Source organism: Stegastes partitus, unplaced genomic scaffold, assembly GCF_000690725.1.
Source record: "Stegastes partitus isolate 25-593 unplaced genomic scaffold, Stegastes_partitus-1.0.2 Scaffold390, whole genome shotgun sequence".
Lineage (NCBI taxonomy): Eukaryota > Metazoa > Chordata > Actinopteri > Pomacentridae > Stegastes > Stegastes partitus.
Window position 1 is genome coordinate 282,739 of NW_007578121.1, and position 18,411 is coordinate 301,149.

Here is an 18,411-nt window from a genome sequence, read left to right on the forward strand (position 1 = left end):
AAGAACCTTAAAATACACTACTGGAGGCCTGCGCCGAGGCGCTTCCACCCTGTGTAGCGCGGAGCAGCGGCTCTTTTCGCTTGCGGATTCATGATTGTGTGATTGTATGAAAAGTTAACTTGGCTCCCGTGAGGGGCGCGTGGGGGGACAGCGGAGAGCACGGGCTCCTCAGCGATGGGCTCGTTGTAGAGCGCCTGCCAGATGCGTGTCGAACGGTACCGAGCGGCGTGAACATGTTACCGCTGTAACATGTTGTTGTGACTGTGACATGTCCCGTTACGGCGCCACGACCCAGTAAAGGAAGGAGGAACAGCACCCACTACTAAAGCAGCAGCCAGGCCAGTGATGGAAGAGAAAGAAGCGGGGGAGAGCGAGCCTGTGGACCTCCGGTGTGCCGAGCAGCCTGAGCTGCTCTCATTAATAATAAGCGGAGAGGAGGAAGCGACGCAAGAGGAGAGCGACTTGGGAGGTAAAGAAAAAAACTAGTGTTATTATTCTTGTTTTTTTCCCCCACCGCTAAGTGGGTCTGCGTGGCTGTCAGAGACACGGCCATTGTCAGGCAGCCAGTTAATCCGTGTCAGGGACAAAGCCATGGAGCAGCATGGCCCCTCCGTCTCTGTGGCTCCTATAAACAAAGGCTCAACAGCACGCAGGCAGGCGTAGCAGACACACAGCTGACACCTAGTGGACAGCAGAGGTACAGTCCACCTCATGTCAACTCATCAACAATATTACAATAAATAACCCCACATTAGGTAATACAGAACAAGAGAATTACTTTCCTTTATGTAAGACCAAAAAGCATATGACCACTAACAGCTCTATACGGAAGGTACGTTTAATTAGGAGTGACAGCGGTTGTAAATGAAGAGGGAAGTCTAGCGCACCAGCTGTCAATTATCATGAGCCCAATAATAGAATTAAAATACAACTATTTTATATCTAACCGTTTCTTACAGCATAATTCTTTATATCACTCTGTCTGATGTGACGTTAGAATGCAATCATTTGGATTAACAAGCTATTTAAGTTCTACCAAGTCTCACTTAGCTTCAGATTTCTTTTTCAAGACAGACCTGTGTGAAATGAACTTTACTGGAGTCTCGTGGTAGTTTCATATTCAGTAAAACTACACAGTTTTGTGTGTCCATACTTTGACTAATGCTGGATTTTTCATGCAGATACCGATGCTATGATTTGAGTATTAATTTTGGCCAATATATGGATAAATGTTTTTATATACGCTCATAAAAAATGCACTAAGAAGGACATATTCCAGTTTACAGGAAGAGTAAACAAACACCGGCAATTTTTTTTGCTTTACAGCTTACACATACAAATACATCTGTGATACATTAATAGCAGCCAATTATTCAGCAAACTTCCATCATTATAGATTAGTGCAGTGCATCCACATACATTAGCATTTCCTCCACATGCTCTTAGCCGTAGGAGTACTGATGCATCTGCTCTACTGCTGACCTCATTAAGTGGATTGGGCATTGTCCAGATCCACATTAGATACAGCTTCTTAGTTACCATCATTGTAAAATGTAGCAAAAAATATGAACCTTGAACATACTAATATAACTAGGCTATGATGTGTACTTGGTCTCTTGTTACTTTACATTTAGAATCATTGTCCATATCAAGTCCACACAGAGAGGTTTACAGATTATTGTATTTAAAGAAAAAACCCCAAACGCACTGTTATGAGAGTGGTGCTCCATATTAAGCACAACACGGAATCCATTAGAACTGGTCTCAGAACAGAAAAGGTAGGCTAGGACATCCTTACTAATAAGATCTGTCCATGTGTCTTTAAGATTTGTTGTTGTCATGACAACTTGCAACAACAACATGCCAGGACTGATCTGTATTCTGTCTTGTTCCTGCCAGAAGAAGACGGTCTTGCCAATGGCCATGGCGGGGAAGAATCAGAGACTGGCATGGTCACGCCTGTCAGATCACCAGGCACTAGCTATTGGAGCATCACAGAGGGCCCTGACCACCCACTCCTCCTGTCCCCGGCCCCTGGGCCCTCTGGACGCAAACCCAGGGTCCAGAGGGCCTCACGTCCTGGCCTGAGCCGGATTCCTGGCCGCGACCACCGACGCTACTACCACGAGTATTGGCGCAGCGAGTACCTAATGGACTTTGACCCCCAGAGGCATGGCATGATCTGCATGGTGTGTGGCAGCTCTTTAGCCACACTGAAGCTCAGTACCATCAAGAGGCACATTCGACAGAAACACCCAGATTCCCTGCTATGGAGCGTTGCCGACAAGGAGGTGATCCGCTCAGGGTGGGAGAGCCACCTGAGCCTGGGAGGAGGTCAGAGGTCATACAGCTCTGATGCTGGACCTTCACCTCAGGGTGAAGAGGACACGCTGCACTCGGGCCAACATAGTGCTGGTGGGTAAGACTCCACTTAGAGTAATTTGTCTTGGAGTTTTGTAATTCTTACACTGGGTGGCAGTATGCGTTTGTGTTTTGGTATGGTGGTGTGTGAGTAGGGGAGGGTGATGTAATGGTTTACAGACAATGTGTTGGGGATTGGAGAGATGACTGGGACAAAATTCACAGAACAGAATCATATTTGAAATTGAGAGTACAATAATGGAGATTACCCAGTTTATGAGCACACTTTGAAATGTTAAATTGTCACTTTTTTCTCATATATGACACATGGTTCAACTACTGTAGCTTTTGACACTAGAGAATGAAAAAAGGTTGTTATGCTGCCTTCATGTGCATTTTTGGGACATCTGAGATAGTAAATGAACTGCACTCATATAGAGATCCTACACACACACACACAAATACAAATACACAAACATACCAGTGATGGTGATGCAAGAACACTTTTGACATGTGGACAGGTGCTGGTCAGTAAATGAACTGCTCTGCTTCCTGACTGGTAAACAACACTGCTTTAACAAAATAATACGAAGGAAGGGATTTTGACTGTACTGTGTGACCTCAATCATAGGTAGACTTTACCCAAAAAGGAAAACTGGTGAAGTCTGTGCTCACAAAATGAAACAAGGCTGTACTCAAAATTTTAGAACAAAAAATTCTAGAACCCCCCCACCATGACCCTATCGGTCTCAAAAAGGGTGACTCAATATTGAATATCTGAAATTGTTGTTTAGAGTAGCCACGGTAACCTATCTGTCACACCAGACTAAGTAAGACTGTCGCAGAAAAAGTGTACTGAAATGAGCAGGGGTCTATGTAATTGCTTATGAATTCATCTTTACATTTGTAAGAGATATGCTACTTCTTTTAGCACTTACATGATGTCATGTAAATTATATGTAAATTCAGCTGTCAAAAACCATTGTGTGATGTCACTGAACTCTTTTTGTTCAAATCCCTGATTAAAATTTTTACTTTAGGGCCCCTTGGTGGGGGTAAAAATGCTTTATTATGTGTTTTTCTTTTTTTGTTTGTTTTTCGTTTTGTTCTAAATGTATGAATACTACTGATTACCTCTTTTTTTTTTAACTGTAAGCAGAACATCCAGACCCTGTGACACCCCAGGAGCAGCCACAACAACCCCTCAGTCTGTCTCCGCACTCTGTTGAGGGTGAAGCCCCCAAACCGCAGGAGGAAGAGGAGGAGCATGATATCCCTGGACCATCAGCCCAGACCTTGGAACGCTACCTTAATGACTCGCTGCATGCATGGTTCCGCCAGGAGTTCTTGATGGAGTACGAGGCGGTGGCCGGTCGGCTGCTTTGCATGGTGTGTGGAGCAGAATTACCCTCGCTTCATCTGGATCACATCAAAAGCCACGTGCTGGACACCCACCCCAACTCCTTGGTGTACAGCTCCGAGGAGAAACACTGCATCCTGCAGGCCTGGGCTCAGGCTCATGGTGAGAAGTGAAGGCACAACACTACATGCACTCACATACAAATTGTGGGCTTAATATTGAACCATTAAGACCAGATGCAACATACGAGTAAGTAAAATACTAAATCTTGTCCTGACTGGTTTTGGTTTGCTACGTGCAAAAAACAGTTCCAAGCATTTGTGACTGTTGGTAGACAATTTAGAGTTTGATTAAGTCATCTGATCATTAAGTCACGCATCAGCCGGAAATATATTGAGGTCGCAGGCACATATTTACCACCCACCAACCCTTTTTATCACTGCTTATCTGGATCAGCATTGCCATGGTAACAAGGTGAGGGAGCAGTCTGGATATCCCATCTCCCTCTTGAATCTTCCAGCACTGCCTCTTGACATCAGAGTCTAAATAAAGAGTGTTGAGCTTACTGTGTTCAAGCAGTATCCAGTAATAGCATTGATAATCACTGTTAAGTTCGATCATTGAGCAGCAGTTCCTAATAGTCTGTGACACAGGTGCAGAGCCTAAACCTCAAGAGAACTGTTACATATCAAGGAAATAATCTTGTTAATATTCTAAATATTGTGTGTTTCTCTGCCCCATAATAGAAGAGCCAGAAAACTCAGTCAAATCAGAGCCCAACACCAAAGACGGCATGGTAGACCTCTTTGCTGAGGACGTGGAGACTATCCAGATCACCACTGACTTGTACCCAGAAGGTGATGGCACTTTAACTCAGGACACTTGTCTTATTGGTGAGGACGGAGGGGTTGGAGCTCCGCAGCAGGGACCTCAGCCCCTCCGCCAGCCGAAGAAGAGGCGACTACGCGGAGGTGACCCATGGCGGCTCCGCCTCGACTACCTAGTGGCTTACGGGCCTCAGGGCCAGGGCACGTTCTGCATGGTGTGTTCTCAGGTCCTCCATGAAACCAAGGTCAGCAGCTTCCGCCGCCACATCCAAGAATGTCACCCTGAGACCACAACCCTGAGCCGACAAGAAAGGGAAGCCATGGCTGCAGCCTGGACCAAAGACTATTCGAGTGAAAGCACGCATATACAAGATGGTAAGAGGCCTTTATGAACAATCAAAAAATCCTTTAGAAAGCCTGTATTGAAAATACAAACCCCAAAGTAGAAACACAGTGCAACAGACGTGTGACTGCTAACATAGAGGATAAAAACCCTGTGATCATTGTAACGAAAGTGAGTTCAGCCGTGATTTCCGAGTAGTCTGACATAAAAGTGGTTATAAAATGACTTGTTATCGCCAAACATTTATCACTTTTGGACTTACCGGCTGCATACATTCCCATGTCTGGATCATAGCTTCACATAGAAAAAAAACTGCCAGATAATAGTTTTAGTAGTCCACACTAAAGCAGATATTTATGCAACACTGGTATCCATGCTGACTGGACTGAGTCTACCATCAAAAACAAAGGCAGGAATACAAGGATTTGAAAAATAAAAGATTTGAATCTCAGTAATGAAAAGTGTACAGATTTATGTTACGTCAAGTTCCCACTGTGGGGCCTGAATTTTAAATCTTGAAAATCAGAAGTTTTTTTTAGTTTTTAATTAAACATTAGAGCAGGTATACTACTGTTTAACTAAGAAGTATTGCAAGGAATGTATGGTGGTACAATTTAGAGAATTTTATATTAAGTGGTATTGCAGATATGTTATGTTATGTACTGTAGGTGTCTGCATGCCACTGTGACATAAGTGCTTTTTTTTGTTGTTTTAATATTATTCTTTGTTTTGTTTTTGTTTTTTAAAGACATTGTCTACATTGAATTTGTAGCATAAGCAGCACATCAGCAGAGCAGCAATAGCTTTTGTGCTCTGTCTGTTTTCTTGTTCCTTACGGGGTTGCTCTTTGCAAATGTTTCCTCTATTTTTTCCTCCAATGTAACCCCTGAGTTGCATTGACGGTAGCAATGAACAAAGGCCGATTGAGTCAATGAGAATGGCATTTGTTTAAAAAACTGAAATTCAAAGCAGCAGAGTGGTTTGTATGACAGGACTTATTTGTTGAACTGATGGAATTATTGCTGTGGAAATATTTTGAAATTATTATGGAAACCAGTAAGGTGCAGGTAAATCCACCACATCCTATTCTTTTTTCCACCACTTTTATTATTTGGCTGGTACTCATCTTTTTTGCTGCCTCACTTGGCTGTTTAGCGTGATAAAGAAATGCTTTTACATACCAATCTCTGATCTACTTTATTTCTGCAGAAATCAACTGTGGCGATGCTGGTATCCTAAATACCACAGGAGAGACAAATGAGGAAACCTCCCCTGATGTCAAATCACCCAGCAAAATAGTGAAAAAAGAGGAGAGTGGTATTGGAGTGAAGGGTAAATCAAAAGACGGTGGCACTGCAGCCACACCTTCGCGCCATGGCCATTACCCCGGAAAGGACCAGAGGAGGAACTACCAGGTGCGCTGGCGAATGGATTACATGATGGATTACGACTGCAGGAGACATGGGCTGATCTGCATGGTGTGTGGGGCCACTCTAGCCACACTGAAGGTCAGCACCATCAAGAGGCACATCCAGCAGGTTCACCCTCACTCCCTGTTCTACAGCCCAGAGCAAAAGCAGCAGGCCCTGCTGAGCTACAACCAGACTGCCCTGCACTTCGTCCACTCGGATGACTGCTTTTCCTCCCAGGACCACGGACACACTGAGCTGGCTCCCACTCCAGCACACTTGGGCACTTAGAAAGGGCTTCCGTCTGTTGCGCCTCACATGGCCCCTGTTCAGAAACAGCCCCCAACTTCCTCTTCTAAACAGAAAAAGTCAGGTATTTGTCAAACTGCGTCCTGTTTTCTCACTCTTGTCCCCCAATTTTAACAGTGTGGGTGCAGAGTAAAATGTTGCCATAACGGACAAAAATACAAGAATATGACCCAGTTTGACAAATACTGCAATCTCTTTTTTGACCTGCATCAAAGAGCACTGCTGTGGTTAAAGCAGCAGCGAGGAGCTCCCACATAGGAAATGACACATCCTAAAAATGTCATTGCCTGAAAAAACAAAAGTCCAGCCACTCATTTGAAACTTAAGATTTATTTGCACATCACCTTTCTTTCCAGGAGACCTCATGAGATTTAGCAAATTATTGTATGGATACAAGTATCTGAAGGTACTACATTGACCATTAGTAACCTAGATGGGTCTTCCTCCTGATTAGTGAGATAATTCTGTACCAAAAACAGTATGGGAATGACAAGGAATATTTTTGAAAAAGTAATATATACCCCTTCCTGAAATGCTGATTTCCACAGTGGTAGACTTTTTCTTTACAAATTATATACTTGGTATAATGGTATTTTAAGTACTATTTTAAAGCACATTAGGTCTCCAGGTAGAGGCCTGGTCACACCAACATTTATGATGGTGACATTTCAAAAATCTTGCAAAATGACATTAGCTAGACATATTAGCTGTGGTGCACTTTCTGCTTTATTCTAACTCTGCTTGTCTGCAGATTAAAGTTTCCACAGAAGAGATATCATTTCCAATCATGAGAGAATAATGTTCCACATATTTCCTTCAAAAGCTTTTGTCTTGTTAGCAAGCTTGCTAAATAGCAAGTCTTACACCAGCTATTGTTAGTGTCAGGGTCGGAGCTGATGAAGCTTGAAGTCTTGACATCACCTCCAGCCTAATGCTACACAATAATCTCTCACAGAGGATTTCTATCATTGTCCTTGAATTCTCTGTGATTTTTACAGACTTAAGTAATGATTACATTGTTTGCTTACAAAGAAAATACAGCTCTGGAAACTCACCAGCACAGCAGAAAAAAATCCAGATGTTCCGCGATCATTTTGTGGCTGCTAATCGTAGCATGTTCCTAAGCTAGCTAGAATGCAAACTCTTAGCAAGCCACTGTTATTCAGCTAAATATTCAGCTGCAGCTGCCTCAAGAGGACACAAACATGCATTTTGCTGTGTAACCTTCTGGTCTGAACAATTCGACCATATACAACACCCCTGTACACTATTGTGCAATGTCGCTTTTGATTTGATTCTGAATTGTATCACCTCTCAATATCTTCATTACTTTTAAGTTGAACAGTATTTGATCTTGTTTAATTTTTCAAACTAACAGTTTGTATTTATTCTAAACATGCACTCTGAAAAATACAGGTCCGACTGTAGGAACTCAATGTTGTTCCTGTTTGATGTTTGATGACATCTCAATGTCCTTTGGTATGGAAGATACCAGTTAGTATTCTGCTGTTTGTCAGAGACAATCTTTGTAGCTGTTCTTTGCAAGAGGGGTTGTGTTGCCCTCCCTTTCTCTTTAAATTAGCTGAAAGGTTGTCTATGGGAGTAAAGTCAAGTGACAGAGTTGGCCAGGTCATACTTTTCACTTTTCTAGAAACTCTTGAGTGCAACTGGGCCGACTGCAACTATATATTGACTTATTTTTCGTTGGTCACTGATTTTCCGGGATCCCTTTCCATCTTTGTGTTATACAAGTCTCACAACAAGGTTCTTCCCCGGCTAATTCTTTTCCATGTTCCAAGTTTTGCTGTTCATAGGTTATTTTCTAGCTGTTCAGACTGAGCATAGGTGTTTTTCAGCGCTGAATTTCCCCTGCTGGGTCTAATTTTTTACTATAGTAAATCTGAACTGCTCATTTTTAATATTACATAAAAGCAAATATCATATTGTTCAATTCAGAAGTAATGCAATTGTTGAGAGGTGATACAATTTTAAATCACTTGACATCAAAGTGCTGTTGCACTGGGGTGTACCCACTTCTGTTCCATGCTGTAGCACTGAATATGTGGTTTTAGACATTAACAATTATTCATGCATTGTCCCATAAAGCTTCTGCACAGTAGGCATATTGGATTGTCATAGCAGGAAAAACACAAGTGTTTAGTATTTAAAATCGCTGCATTCTGCTTAGGTAAGCCAGTTTTAGCGTTCTCTTATTGTGCAGTCCGTTGTGATAAAGCTCTGTTCCTTCAACACCTAATGGGTACCTGGACTTTAAGCTTTTAATGGCACAATGACATATTTGGTGTCTATCTGTCAGGGGGCCCCAAGGCTTGTTTCTGGTCGGGGCCTGAGTCTTCTCTCAGGAAGTTAGAAACAGATTCTTCGGCAAGGCCGAAGTGAATTAGTCTAAAAAAAAAAAAAATGTGTCTGAAGACAACGCAGCACTTTGTCCCCAAAAATGTACTAAATCCTAACTTTCCTTCTGTACAGCCAATTGATTAAGACTGTGTTTGATGTTATTGCTGAAGACAATGAATGACAGCGTGCAGTCAGTAAGTTCCGATCTCTTCGGTCTATTTATTCCTTGTTTACAATGAAGGGGGATGCCCTCCTCTCACTCATCCATTATAATGAGATATGTTATCTCAGTGACTCTGTGTCATACACCGGCCTGCATCCTTTTCATTAGCCACAAGTCATCTTAGCTAAAAGCTGCACATAAATATATGTAAATATATGAAAATTTGAATTATTTTTTCTTTATATAAGCACTTTTATGCACCCTGGTGTCCACAAAATGTGTTTGTAATTATGTCCAGTTTTTCAACAATATTGTCTGTCTTTAACAGCTGGTGAAAGGCTCATTGGACTTGTGCATTCACTTTTAAAAGTTTGCTCCGGCTTCGGTACGGCTTCATGTTTTTCATTCACTGTACAAAATTTATGCAACAAAAGAAGTTAAAATTTAACTCTGTGAGAAAGTCTGCCATAAGATGTCCCCTCTTCACCTGGAAAATGTAACTCAGGGATTGTGTTTTCATCAGCAACCATTTCATCACTAATTTTTTATTTTTTTTCAATGTCAGATGTTGATATTCGAAGATACAGAATATATGTGTCAGCTGTGGTTGTAGAGGTGTTGCCATGAATTTGGGTAATAGGGCCACTGTTAAAAAGAAAAGGTCTAATATTTTTTTAGAATAATGTAAAAGTATTGCCATTTTTAGTTGTTATCAAGAAGGAAATCATGATATTATTAGAAAAGGAATAAGAATGTCAGAAAAAAGATGGAGTTTTGAAGAAAAAGTCCCAATATTCTGATCTTAAAAGTTTCACAGTTTTGAGAAAAAATTCTAATCAAAGCGTGAGTATTAAAGTAAATTAGCAGTAATTGTACTAATTGAGGGAAAAGATACATTACAAGACAAAGTAACTATCATCAGAAAAGTATTACATTATTGAAAACTATTTGAAAAATTAAGCTAAAATCTTTTATACATTTCATTTACAGCTGTACATTCAATGTATTTATTGGACTGTCAAGAAATCTAAATCATGCACATTTAATTTATTATGCTCAATCTTATCACAGGATGCTTTATATTTGATGTATAGAATTCATTTTGGAAAAATCATGTTTTAGATTTTTGTTTTGTTTTGTTGATACAAAATTACAACTTTATACTGTAGCGCTGTGACTTTTTTCTCTTGAAATTCTCGGTTTGTTCTTTCAGTGGCCCTGTTACTCTGTTGTACGTATGTGTGAATGACACGTTAAATTATAACATTTGAAGAATGATCAAAATTGACTTTGATACAATACTAATGTGGAGGTAAAGCAAACGTCTGCCTGAGCCCATGACCTGACAACAGAAGCAGCCTCCTATTTTTGGATTAAAATAGATCTCATGTCACTCTAAGAATAATGACATAGCACTTATTTATTTAAAATGAAGTGAGTTACAAATTGATGATAGAAGATTTGTTGAAGTGAGACCTGATACATTTGCTGGTGTGTGTGTGTGTGTGTGTGTGTGTGCCTGTTTATACTGTGTATGTGTGGGGAGACTCCTTGTGGTGACCCATGACTCTGCTCCTTGTTTTTCTTTAACTTTCTCATCACTTTTCATCTGTACATGGCCAACGTAAGACATGTGCATTCTCTCCTCAGTGATCTTTGAATAAATACTCAACACCATGACGATAGTTTGTGTCATAATTATGTAATAATGTGTCATAAACAGAAGGAATATTCAGTTGCCCATATACATATGGTGACATACTTTATGTACTGTACCAACATTTTAAGATAAGCTGAAACATGCTAATAATTTAGATGAGGACATGGCCCTGTAAAACTTTGTTTTTGAAAAAACATACAGTATTTAATAGAGCCACTTTATATATAGTTTGATACACTGAGCATCAAAAAGAATTCAGCTAAAGAAGTAATTATTATTAAATAAATGAATGTCATTTAAACTATCTCAAATGTTCATTCATTATTAATTAACATTGACTCCTATTCACCAAAACATTTATTCTTTATAACTGCAGATTATATTTGCTGGTAATAACAACTGTAACTGATGTATAAAGCATCTGTAAATAAGTTAGGAACCAATAATAAAGTAGTTAGTTGCAAACTCTCAATAAAATAATGTTTTAAAGTGGGATTTCAAATACAATTTTATAGTCGGTCAGTTTTCATTGTTTCTTAAATGATCAGCAAATTGTATAAAACTGATGACTGAATTTGGGCTGCACTGTGGATCAGGGGTTAGCACCATCGCCTCAAAGCTAGAAGATCCCTGGTTCGTGTCCTGGTTTGGACGCCTGGGATCTCCCTGTGCAGCATGCGTCCTCACCTAGTTCTCCGATTTGCTTCCACAGTCCAAAAACATGCTGAGGGAAATTGGTGATTCTAAATTGTCCGTAGGTGTTTTTGTCTCTATGTGTTGCCCTGAAATAGACTGGCGACTTGTCTACGCCCCCAAGACCCTAGTGAGGATTAAGCGGTGTATAGATAATGGATGGATGATTCCTGAACTCAGTGTATCAGGTCTAACCATGCTGAGTTGGGTTTCTTTGACTTCTTCATGTCACAGGCCTTGTGGTAAGCAACTTGGTTGGTTTAGTGGGGATTGATTTGTTTTGTTGTAACTCACAGTGTAGCTAGGTTTAGATCCATTTGCCAGTTAATTTAGCAAGGGGAAATTTTAGGTTTGAATATGCCATTAATTGTCCTAAAATCTATCCATCACCTACACCAAATTTTCTTTTAAGGGGTGTCAGGTGGGCTGGAGCTAACCGCTGCTGCTGACCAAAATGAACCTGGTAATTTATAGTCAGCTGGCCTATTTCTTACATATTTACAGCTACCTGCTGGTTTTGATAGGCTGCAAGGTGATTCAGTGGTTAGCACCATTGCCTCGCAGCTAGAAGGTCACCAGTGAGGACACCTGGGATCTTTCTGCGTAGAGTTTACATGTTTTCCCCGTGCAGTGTGGGTTCTCTCCGGGCTCTCTGGCTTCCTCCCACAAGATCCAGAAACATGTTGAGGTTAATTGGTGATTCTAAATTGTCTGTAGGTGCGAATGTGAGTGTGCTTGGTTGTCTGTCTCTATGTGCAGCCCTGCGGTGGAGTTGCAACCTGTCCAGGGTGTCCCCTGCCTTCGCTCTAAGTCAGCTGGGATAGGCTCCACCCAAAAGCTCATTGTTTATTCAATATAGTGGACTTCCTGTTGGGTTTAGGGTATCGTGCCCAGTGACTTTTTTGTGTGTCCTGAGATGTTACATATGCCTATCAAATTTCATAGGTGTAGGCCACATGTATTTCCAGTGGTACTTCGTTGAAAGTTTCTAGGGTGGGCTATGGAGCCATTGTGCCCCTCACATGCCCAAGTTCCCAAACATATTACATTTTTGGATAGTCTGGATGTGCGTGCAAATTTTGGTGAGTTTTTGAGCATGTTTAGTGCGTTTGTTTCATTTAAAAAATAATTTTAAGAATCAGAACGAGTCCAATCAATTCTTTGCACTTTCAGCGCTAAGACCTTAATAAACTTGCTTTGGTAGAGGAGAAAACCAAGTTTGGCAATCAATAAAGTACACTTTTACATGTACTTCCAAAAGCTGAAAAGCTTCCTTCAGTGTATGCTATTCTCTAACTTTACAAAATTTCATTAAAGATTCACTAATATGTGGCTTCGATTCTATTGTGTAATGCCACACAGGCTTTAAAAGAGATGCCAAGTATACATTTGACTACCAACACTTTATTGTTCTTGTAGATTGGCCTGTTCTAAAATTAGAGACTATAATCCTCTCTCCACCCAAACACCATAATAGACAGCAGCCTCTCAAGTCAAATCTTCTTATTTTAGATATCTCATCTGGATGCATTTTTAATCCTCCTCCCTCCCACACTGCATGCCTGCTGGAAGAAAACATGTTGTTTTTATCAAGTGCCCTTCACTCAAAATAACGTGAAAAGACCCACCCTAAGCAACAGACCTTTGAGGTGTTTTTATTAATTTCACTTTGACATCAGTACAGAGACCACATACTTTTTTTTCTCAGTTTTCTTCTTTTTTCCTGCAACATCTTTCTCAACGCTTCAAAAATTGGAACCAAAGTCATAGCTAATACAAAACAGAGCTGATGTTAGTGAACAACGTCTAGATACCAGTAGAGTCCAAAGCAAAATGCCAAAGACACAAAAAAAAAATCAAACACAGTCCTGTCACACACTCCCATACCTGATGAAAACACACTGACAAACAGGAAAAAGAAGAAAAGCAACATGCTGTGAAGGAACAGGAAAAAATATGTTGACTTTTATTCATATCATATATTACACTAACGAAATACGCCAACTTATTTATCTATCTAGCCTTGGTAGCACGCTAACACAAGAAACATGGCCATCATGAAGGTGCAGTGCATCTGAAAAGAAAATTAGCTTTTAAAGCACAACACGTGAGGGATGAGGCCAGACTGAGAGCTTGACGGTAGCTGGAGAAATATGAAAGGATCAGCTCACCCAAAACACAAAATTTACCTCCAGTGTTATCTGGCATGCAGATAAATTTGATTGCCAACAATTCCTCCAGAAATCAGACTTAGTTTCAGATACTTAGTGTCTCACAGATTTTGAAACACTGTATTTGAATCGGAAAACACACTGTCAGCAATGTTTTCTTTGTAGAAAGGAGCTCCAAGGAAAAAACACGGATAAAATAATAGTTACAAATACTTCTAATTCGGATTTTAGTTGGCCTAAATGACCTTCCAACAATAGTTTCAATTTCATCAATCAGGCGAAATTAAATACAACCAAAACATATGCACAGCAAGAGGTAAGTATGGAATTTTTTATAATTATTTAATTTGGTTGAACTGACCCCAAACATAAACAGAATTCATGTAAACCAAACAACTAAAAGGTGTTTCAGTAGCTTGCATTAAGTCAAATGAAAATGATAACATGTCCTTTTAAAGCAACAATATGCAACTTATTCATATTCAAACAAATGTACAGAATGCATAACAACATTATCACTATGTCTGCAGGCCTGATTACCCTTCACATACGCTGTCTGCTTCCTCAGTGTCTGTAGCAACTGCACAGATGCTGCTTATCTCAGCCTCAGGCTAGCTTACAGCTACATGACTGCCAAGCAGCCACGGGTCAAAACCTACCCAGTTAAAAGAGTGAAGGCTAACAGCTAGCATCCAACAGAAAAGTTGCATATTTTGCCTTTACCACCCAGAGGTGTGAATGAGACACCATGCATGCATGAGGAATCAATCAAGATACGTGTGAGGCGATCACAGTGCAATGACACACAGTAGAGGGCATGCACAGGGAGGAATGTTCCACAAGAGAAAACATTCAGCATACAGGCAGATGTCTGAGTAGTCGTAGTAGTTTTTGTTCAATTAATTACTGCAATGAGAGGCAGTGAAAGAATGACCTTCCTCTGTTAGCCATTTAGTATTGAGGAGACACTTTGGGGCACAATGAAATGGACAGAAACACTAACATATGACTCATTTCTTTTCCATCTATATATTAATCCCTTAAAACAATATGAGACGTAGCGCGATAGTGCCAACATATGACTATGGTTTATACTGAGTTCAAAAACACCATTTAAACAATCACAAGTAATCATATTAAACAAAACTCAGGGTCAAGAATATGATACAGCCTATATAAAGGGTGAAAATCTGTTTCCAGCTTACACTACGACATGCACTTCATGGCAGTCAAAGAAAAACAAAGTGACAAACAGAGCTCTATAATAACCCCTCCAAAAACTGCTTCCATCTTCTGCACTTACACTCTGCAAACTACACCCATTCATTTTGTTATACCAACCCCTAATCTCCAATTTTCGGATCACTGCTGAGGTTTACATGGAGTGCCAAATGTGCCAAATTCAGTCATGACTTAAACAGTGTTTGTTATAAAATTCACTGATACATTTATAAAAAGCTACAACAAATGAAGTTTTATATTTTATTTTCATTTTCTTTTTCTTTAAAAAAAGGGATTACTGTAAAGACAGAAAATTTGCTTTTGTATTCCACTTAACATTATGTCCTCTTTAAGTAGTTTGTTAAGACAGAAGCAGTGTTTTGCCAAAAACACTAAAACTCTCACCGACATGGAAGCAACAGAAGCTGATTGGCAACTCTTGTAAAAAAAAAAAAAAAAAAAAGCAAATTTGTTCAGTTTAGGAACAGTAGAGTTGCTGAAATTAAAAAAACAAAACAAACAAACTGTATTAATGGTCTTTAGGGAAGATAACTGAAAAAGAGCTTGCATTTTTTTTCAAAACTTAAAATTAAACACTGTAAAAGTGTGGCATTCTTGGCACTCCATAAACTTAAAACTCAACACAGTGGCAATCTGGGAAGCCGTTTTGGGATTTAAGATGAAGGGATTGAGGCAACACATCAGAAGGTGTGTTGCTTAACCTATCAAACAATCGGGAATTTATTTCTCAAGAGGACTCTGATAGATCCCCTGTTTATAATTATTAAGCTCAATAACACTTAACATAACTCTTACAATGCTGTTGTCAAGCTAGTAGGGAGTCAAAGCAGCCATCCTATAATTAATATCAATAACAGTAATAAGTAGTGATTAGAATAATTAAAATTTACAAGTGAATGTGACCTCAACACTTTGCGACTTGAACAGGTGCGACAAAAGGAGTTAGGACTGCTGTAAGTGAGGGAACTTTCCTTTGATATAAAAAGCGAGGCTAATGTGTTCCTTACAGCAGAGAGAGCCTGTAGTTGTCTTAAAGTGTATATACATAGAGAAAACTGTTCAAAAAAATGCATCTGATCAAAAGAGGGTGAACTAGACCAAATTATCACAGCTGGCTCAGTGTTCCAATCCTTTTATTTCAACCTGCTCATGTTTAAAAAAAATAAAATAAAATAAAAAAAAAATAAAGTTCAGTGCATTGCAGGATCTTACATACAGAAGTGCCTGTAAGGTGAACAGAAACAAACTCAACAACAGGCCAGTCAGTAACAGCAAACCCATTACCAGCTTCTAAAAATTAACTTTTATTTATCCATACAACAGCTGTAGAGCAAGAGAGCAGGATAAGACTAGCCACAATGAACACCCAAAAGGTTGGTTTTCCTTTTTTTTTTTTCCTCTTTTTTTTTACATTTTTACTTTTCGTTAACTTTTCCAGCTTAAATCAGCCGTTTACCTTCAGGGAAATGCGTGGTTTTAAGTACAGACATTTGCTTTTTTTGTGTGACATAAACAGCCATCATCCACCCCCTGCTCACTGTACATGACGAAACCAGGTAATAGATTCAGTCTAGTTCACTCGACCCTGCCTCCATTCCCCTGTGGCACGCCCACAGACAGGCGGGTCCGCCGCGGCGTTACATCACTTCCTCGCTAGCGACGTGCTTCCTGTCTGCACAGGCACAGTTCTTTTCTAATGCTTGCAAGTTAAGCTGCGCAGTAGTTTTACATTAAATATTGAATAGCTCAGAGATTTTCTACCTAGCAAGGTTCAGTGTAGTAGGGTGGTGATGGTTGAATGGAGTGAGGAGGAGCAGTTAGACTGGGGACAGGGGTTAACTGGAGAGGGACAGGGGAAGATAGGAAGATACAGGGGTTTAAGATGATGGAGATGAGGATGATGGTGATGGAGAGGCTTTTAATGTGGGGTCTGATCATTCAGTTTTGCTGCGCTTCACAGCCCCAGGAAGTTTCTCTTGCAACCTGTTAGAGAAAAGAACAGGTGTGAAAACCAAAGATTATTAACTGTATTTTTGCATTAAAGCAGTTGGTTATCAGATGTTTCTGCAACAAACTGACACTGACGATTAGAGGTACTTACTTGGCGATTGTGGTGTTGATCTGAGTACGTGCCAGATCGATGTACTGATCAATCTGGGTCTGGAGGGAGAAAAAGGAAATTTCGTAAAAAACATGCTTACTTTAAAGGAACTAAAAAAAAAAATAACACCACCATTGTTTTTTGAGAACCATTAAAACCTAACAGATACTAATTGATTTTTATGGTTGCTTTTTATTTCTCTGATATTGCACACTTGGTGGATGATGAAATGCATATCATGGATACCCTTGCAGACCTGCAGATGTGGAAAGCATGAATTGGTCTTAAGAAGATCCTACTAGACAAGAGGAATACCTGCTTAACAGGTAAATCCTGTTGTAGGAACTGGTTAACTTGAATGTAACTGACACATTGGACTCCTTAAAGCTTGTGAGAAACGACCGTAATATTTGTTAAAGGTCATGATAGTTGAAGGATGTTTCACAAAATACTGGTTGGAGAGATGTACTTTTTGGCTGTTATGGAGAAAATGTCATCTTTAATGTTCGGAAGTTCAACATTGTGTTCTCACTCACTCAAAAAATGTATTACAAACCTTTCTGTAACTATCCACCAAGACCTTAGTTGAAATTCTTTTATTACATTTTTATTATTATTACGAGAATGTCATGCAGGATAAGAGGTTTGAATAATTTTGATTGGAACTGTACAACTTAAACTTTCCAGCCAGCACACTGCTGAAGATAAAATTTGAAACTGAGCATGGGTCACAACTGAGTATAGATCTTTCTCATGTCAGACATTTTGACTTATCATAAGAGGGAAAACACAACTATTAAAAATAGCTGTATTCCACTTAGGGGAGGCCTTGCATTTGTACATGCTGGTGCACTATCATGGCTTACAGGGACTGAGTACACCAGTACAAATTTTTACTGAAACTGACTGTCAACAGCTACAAGAACACTAATTTTGGGCCACTGTGTAAGAGACAAAACAAACTTCCTGCATTAATGTAATCTTCGAATGTCAGAAAATTCCCATTTTGCAGGATGTACGTCATCTTCATGCCGAGAGCCTCCTTATCTGTCTTAACAGTGACTTCATGCCCTTAGCAGCTTTACTGGGTGAGCAACAAGAGCGATGCAGAAAGCCCTTAGTGTCTGATGAAGACTGCAGTCATCCAGTGAGCTCATTGCTGATGGTTACGTTTGCTAACTGCTGACATCATTGCAGCTCTCAGGGGGCAGTTTGTCATCTGATATATTCATCCTGCCCTGGGATAAAGGGTCACAATCTCACCTTGTTCTTCTCGTAGACAGGAGGCACAGCAAAGAGCAGGATGTCAGCTGGAGAAAACAGAAAATCAACAGAAACATTAGCAAAAATAAACAGGATTTTGGCTGAGATATGATCTGACTAGCTAACACTAAAACACTGTCACTGTACACTG

General features: G+C 40.0%; 2 protein-coding genes across 3 annotated transcripts in view; one reads left to right on the top strand and one right to left on the bottom strand.

The window, feature by feature from the left end:
• Positions 1 to 345: 345 nt before the first annotated feature.
• zfta (zinc finger translocation associated) lies at positions 346 to 7,750 on the top strand. Its single transcript, XM_008285187.1, has 5 exons — positions 346 to 469; positions 1,903 to 2,415; positions 3,521 to 3,883; positions 4,468 to 4,923; positions 6,101 to 7,750. Exons 1-5 carry the CDS (start codon positions 346 to 348, stop codon positions 6,589 to 6,591), a joined length of 1,947 nt encoding a protein of 648 aa, XP_008283409.1. The 3' UTR covers positions 6,592 to 7,750.
• A 5,363-nt stretch (positions 7,751 to 13,113) lies between these two features.
• Positions 13,114 to 18,411, bottom strand: part of rtn3 (reticulon 3) — a 35,310-nt gene continuing 30,012 nt past the window's right edge. For both annotated transcript variants that reach the window (XM_008285189.1, XM_008285188.1), the window contains 3 exons: positions 18,261 to 18,307; positions 16,998 to 17,056; positions 13,114 to 16,879 (listed from right to left, as the gene is read on the bottom strand). In XM_008285189.1, the coding sequence (XP_008283411.1) occupies positions 16,831 to 16,879; positions 16,998 to 17,056; positions 18,261 to 18,307 (155 nt within the window). In that variant the 3' untranslated portion in view covers positions 13,114 to 16,830. The remainder of the gene's footprint in view (positions 16,880 to 16,997; positions 17,057 to 18,260; positions 18,308 to 18,411) is intronic.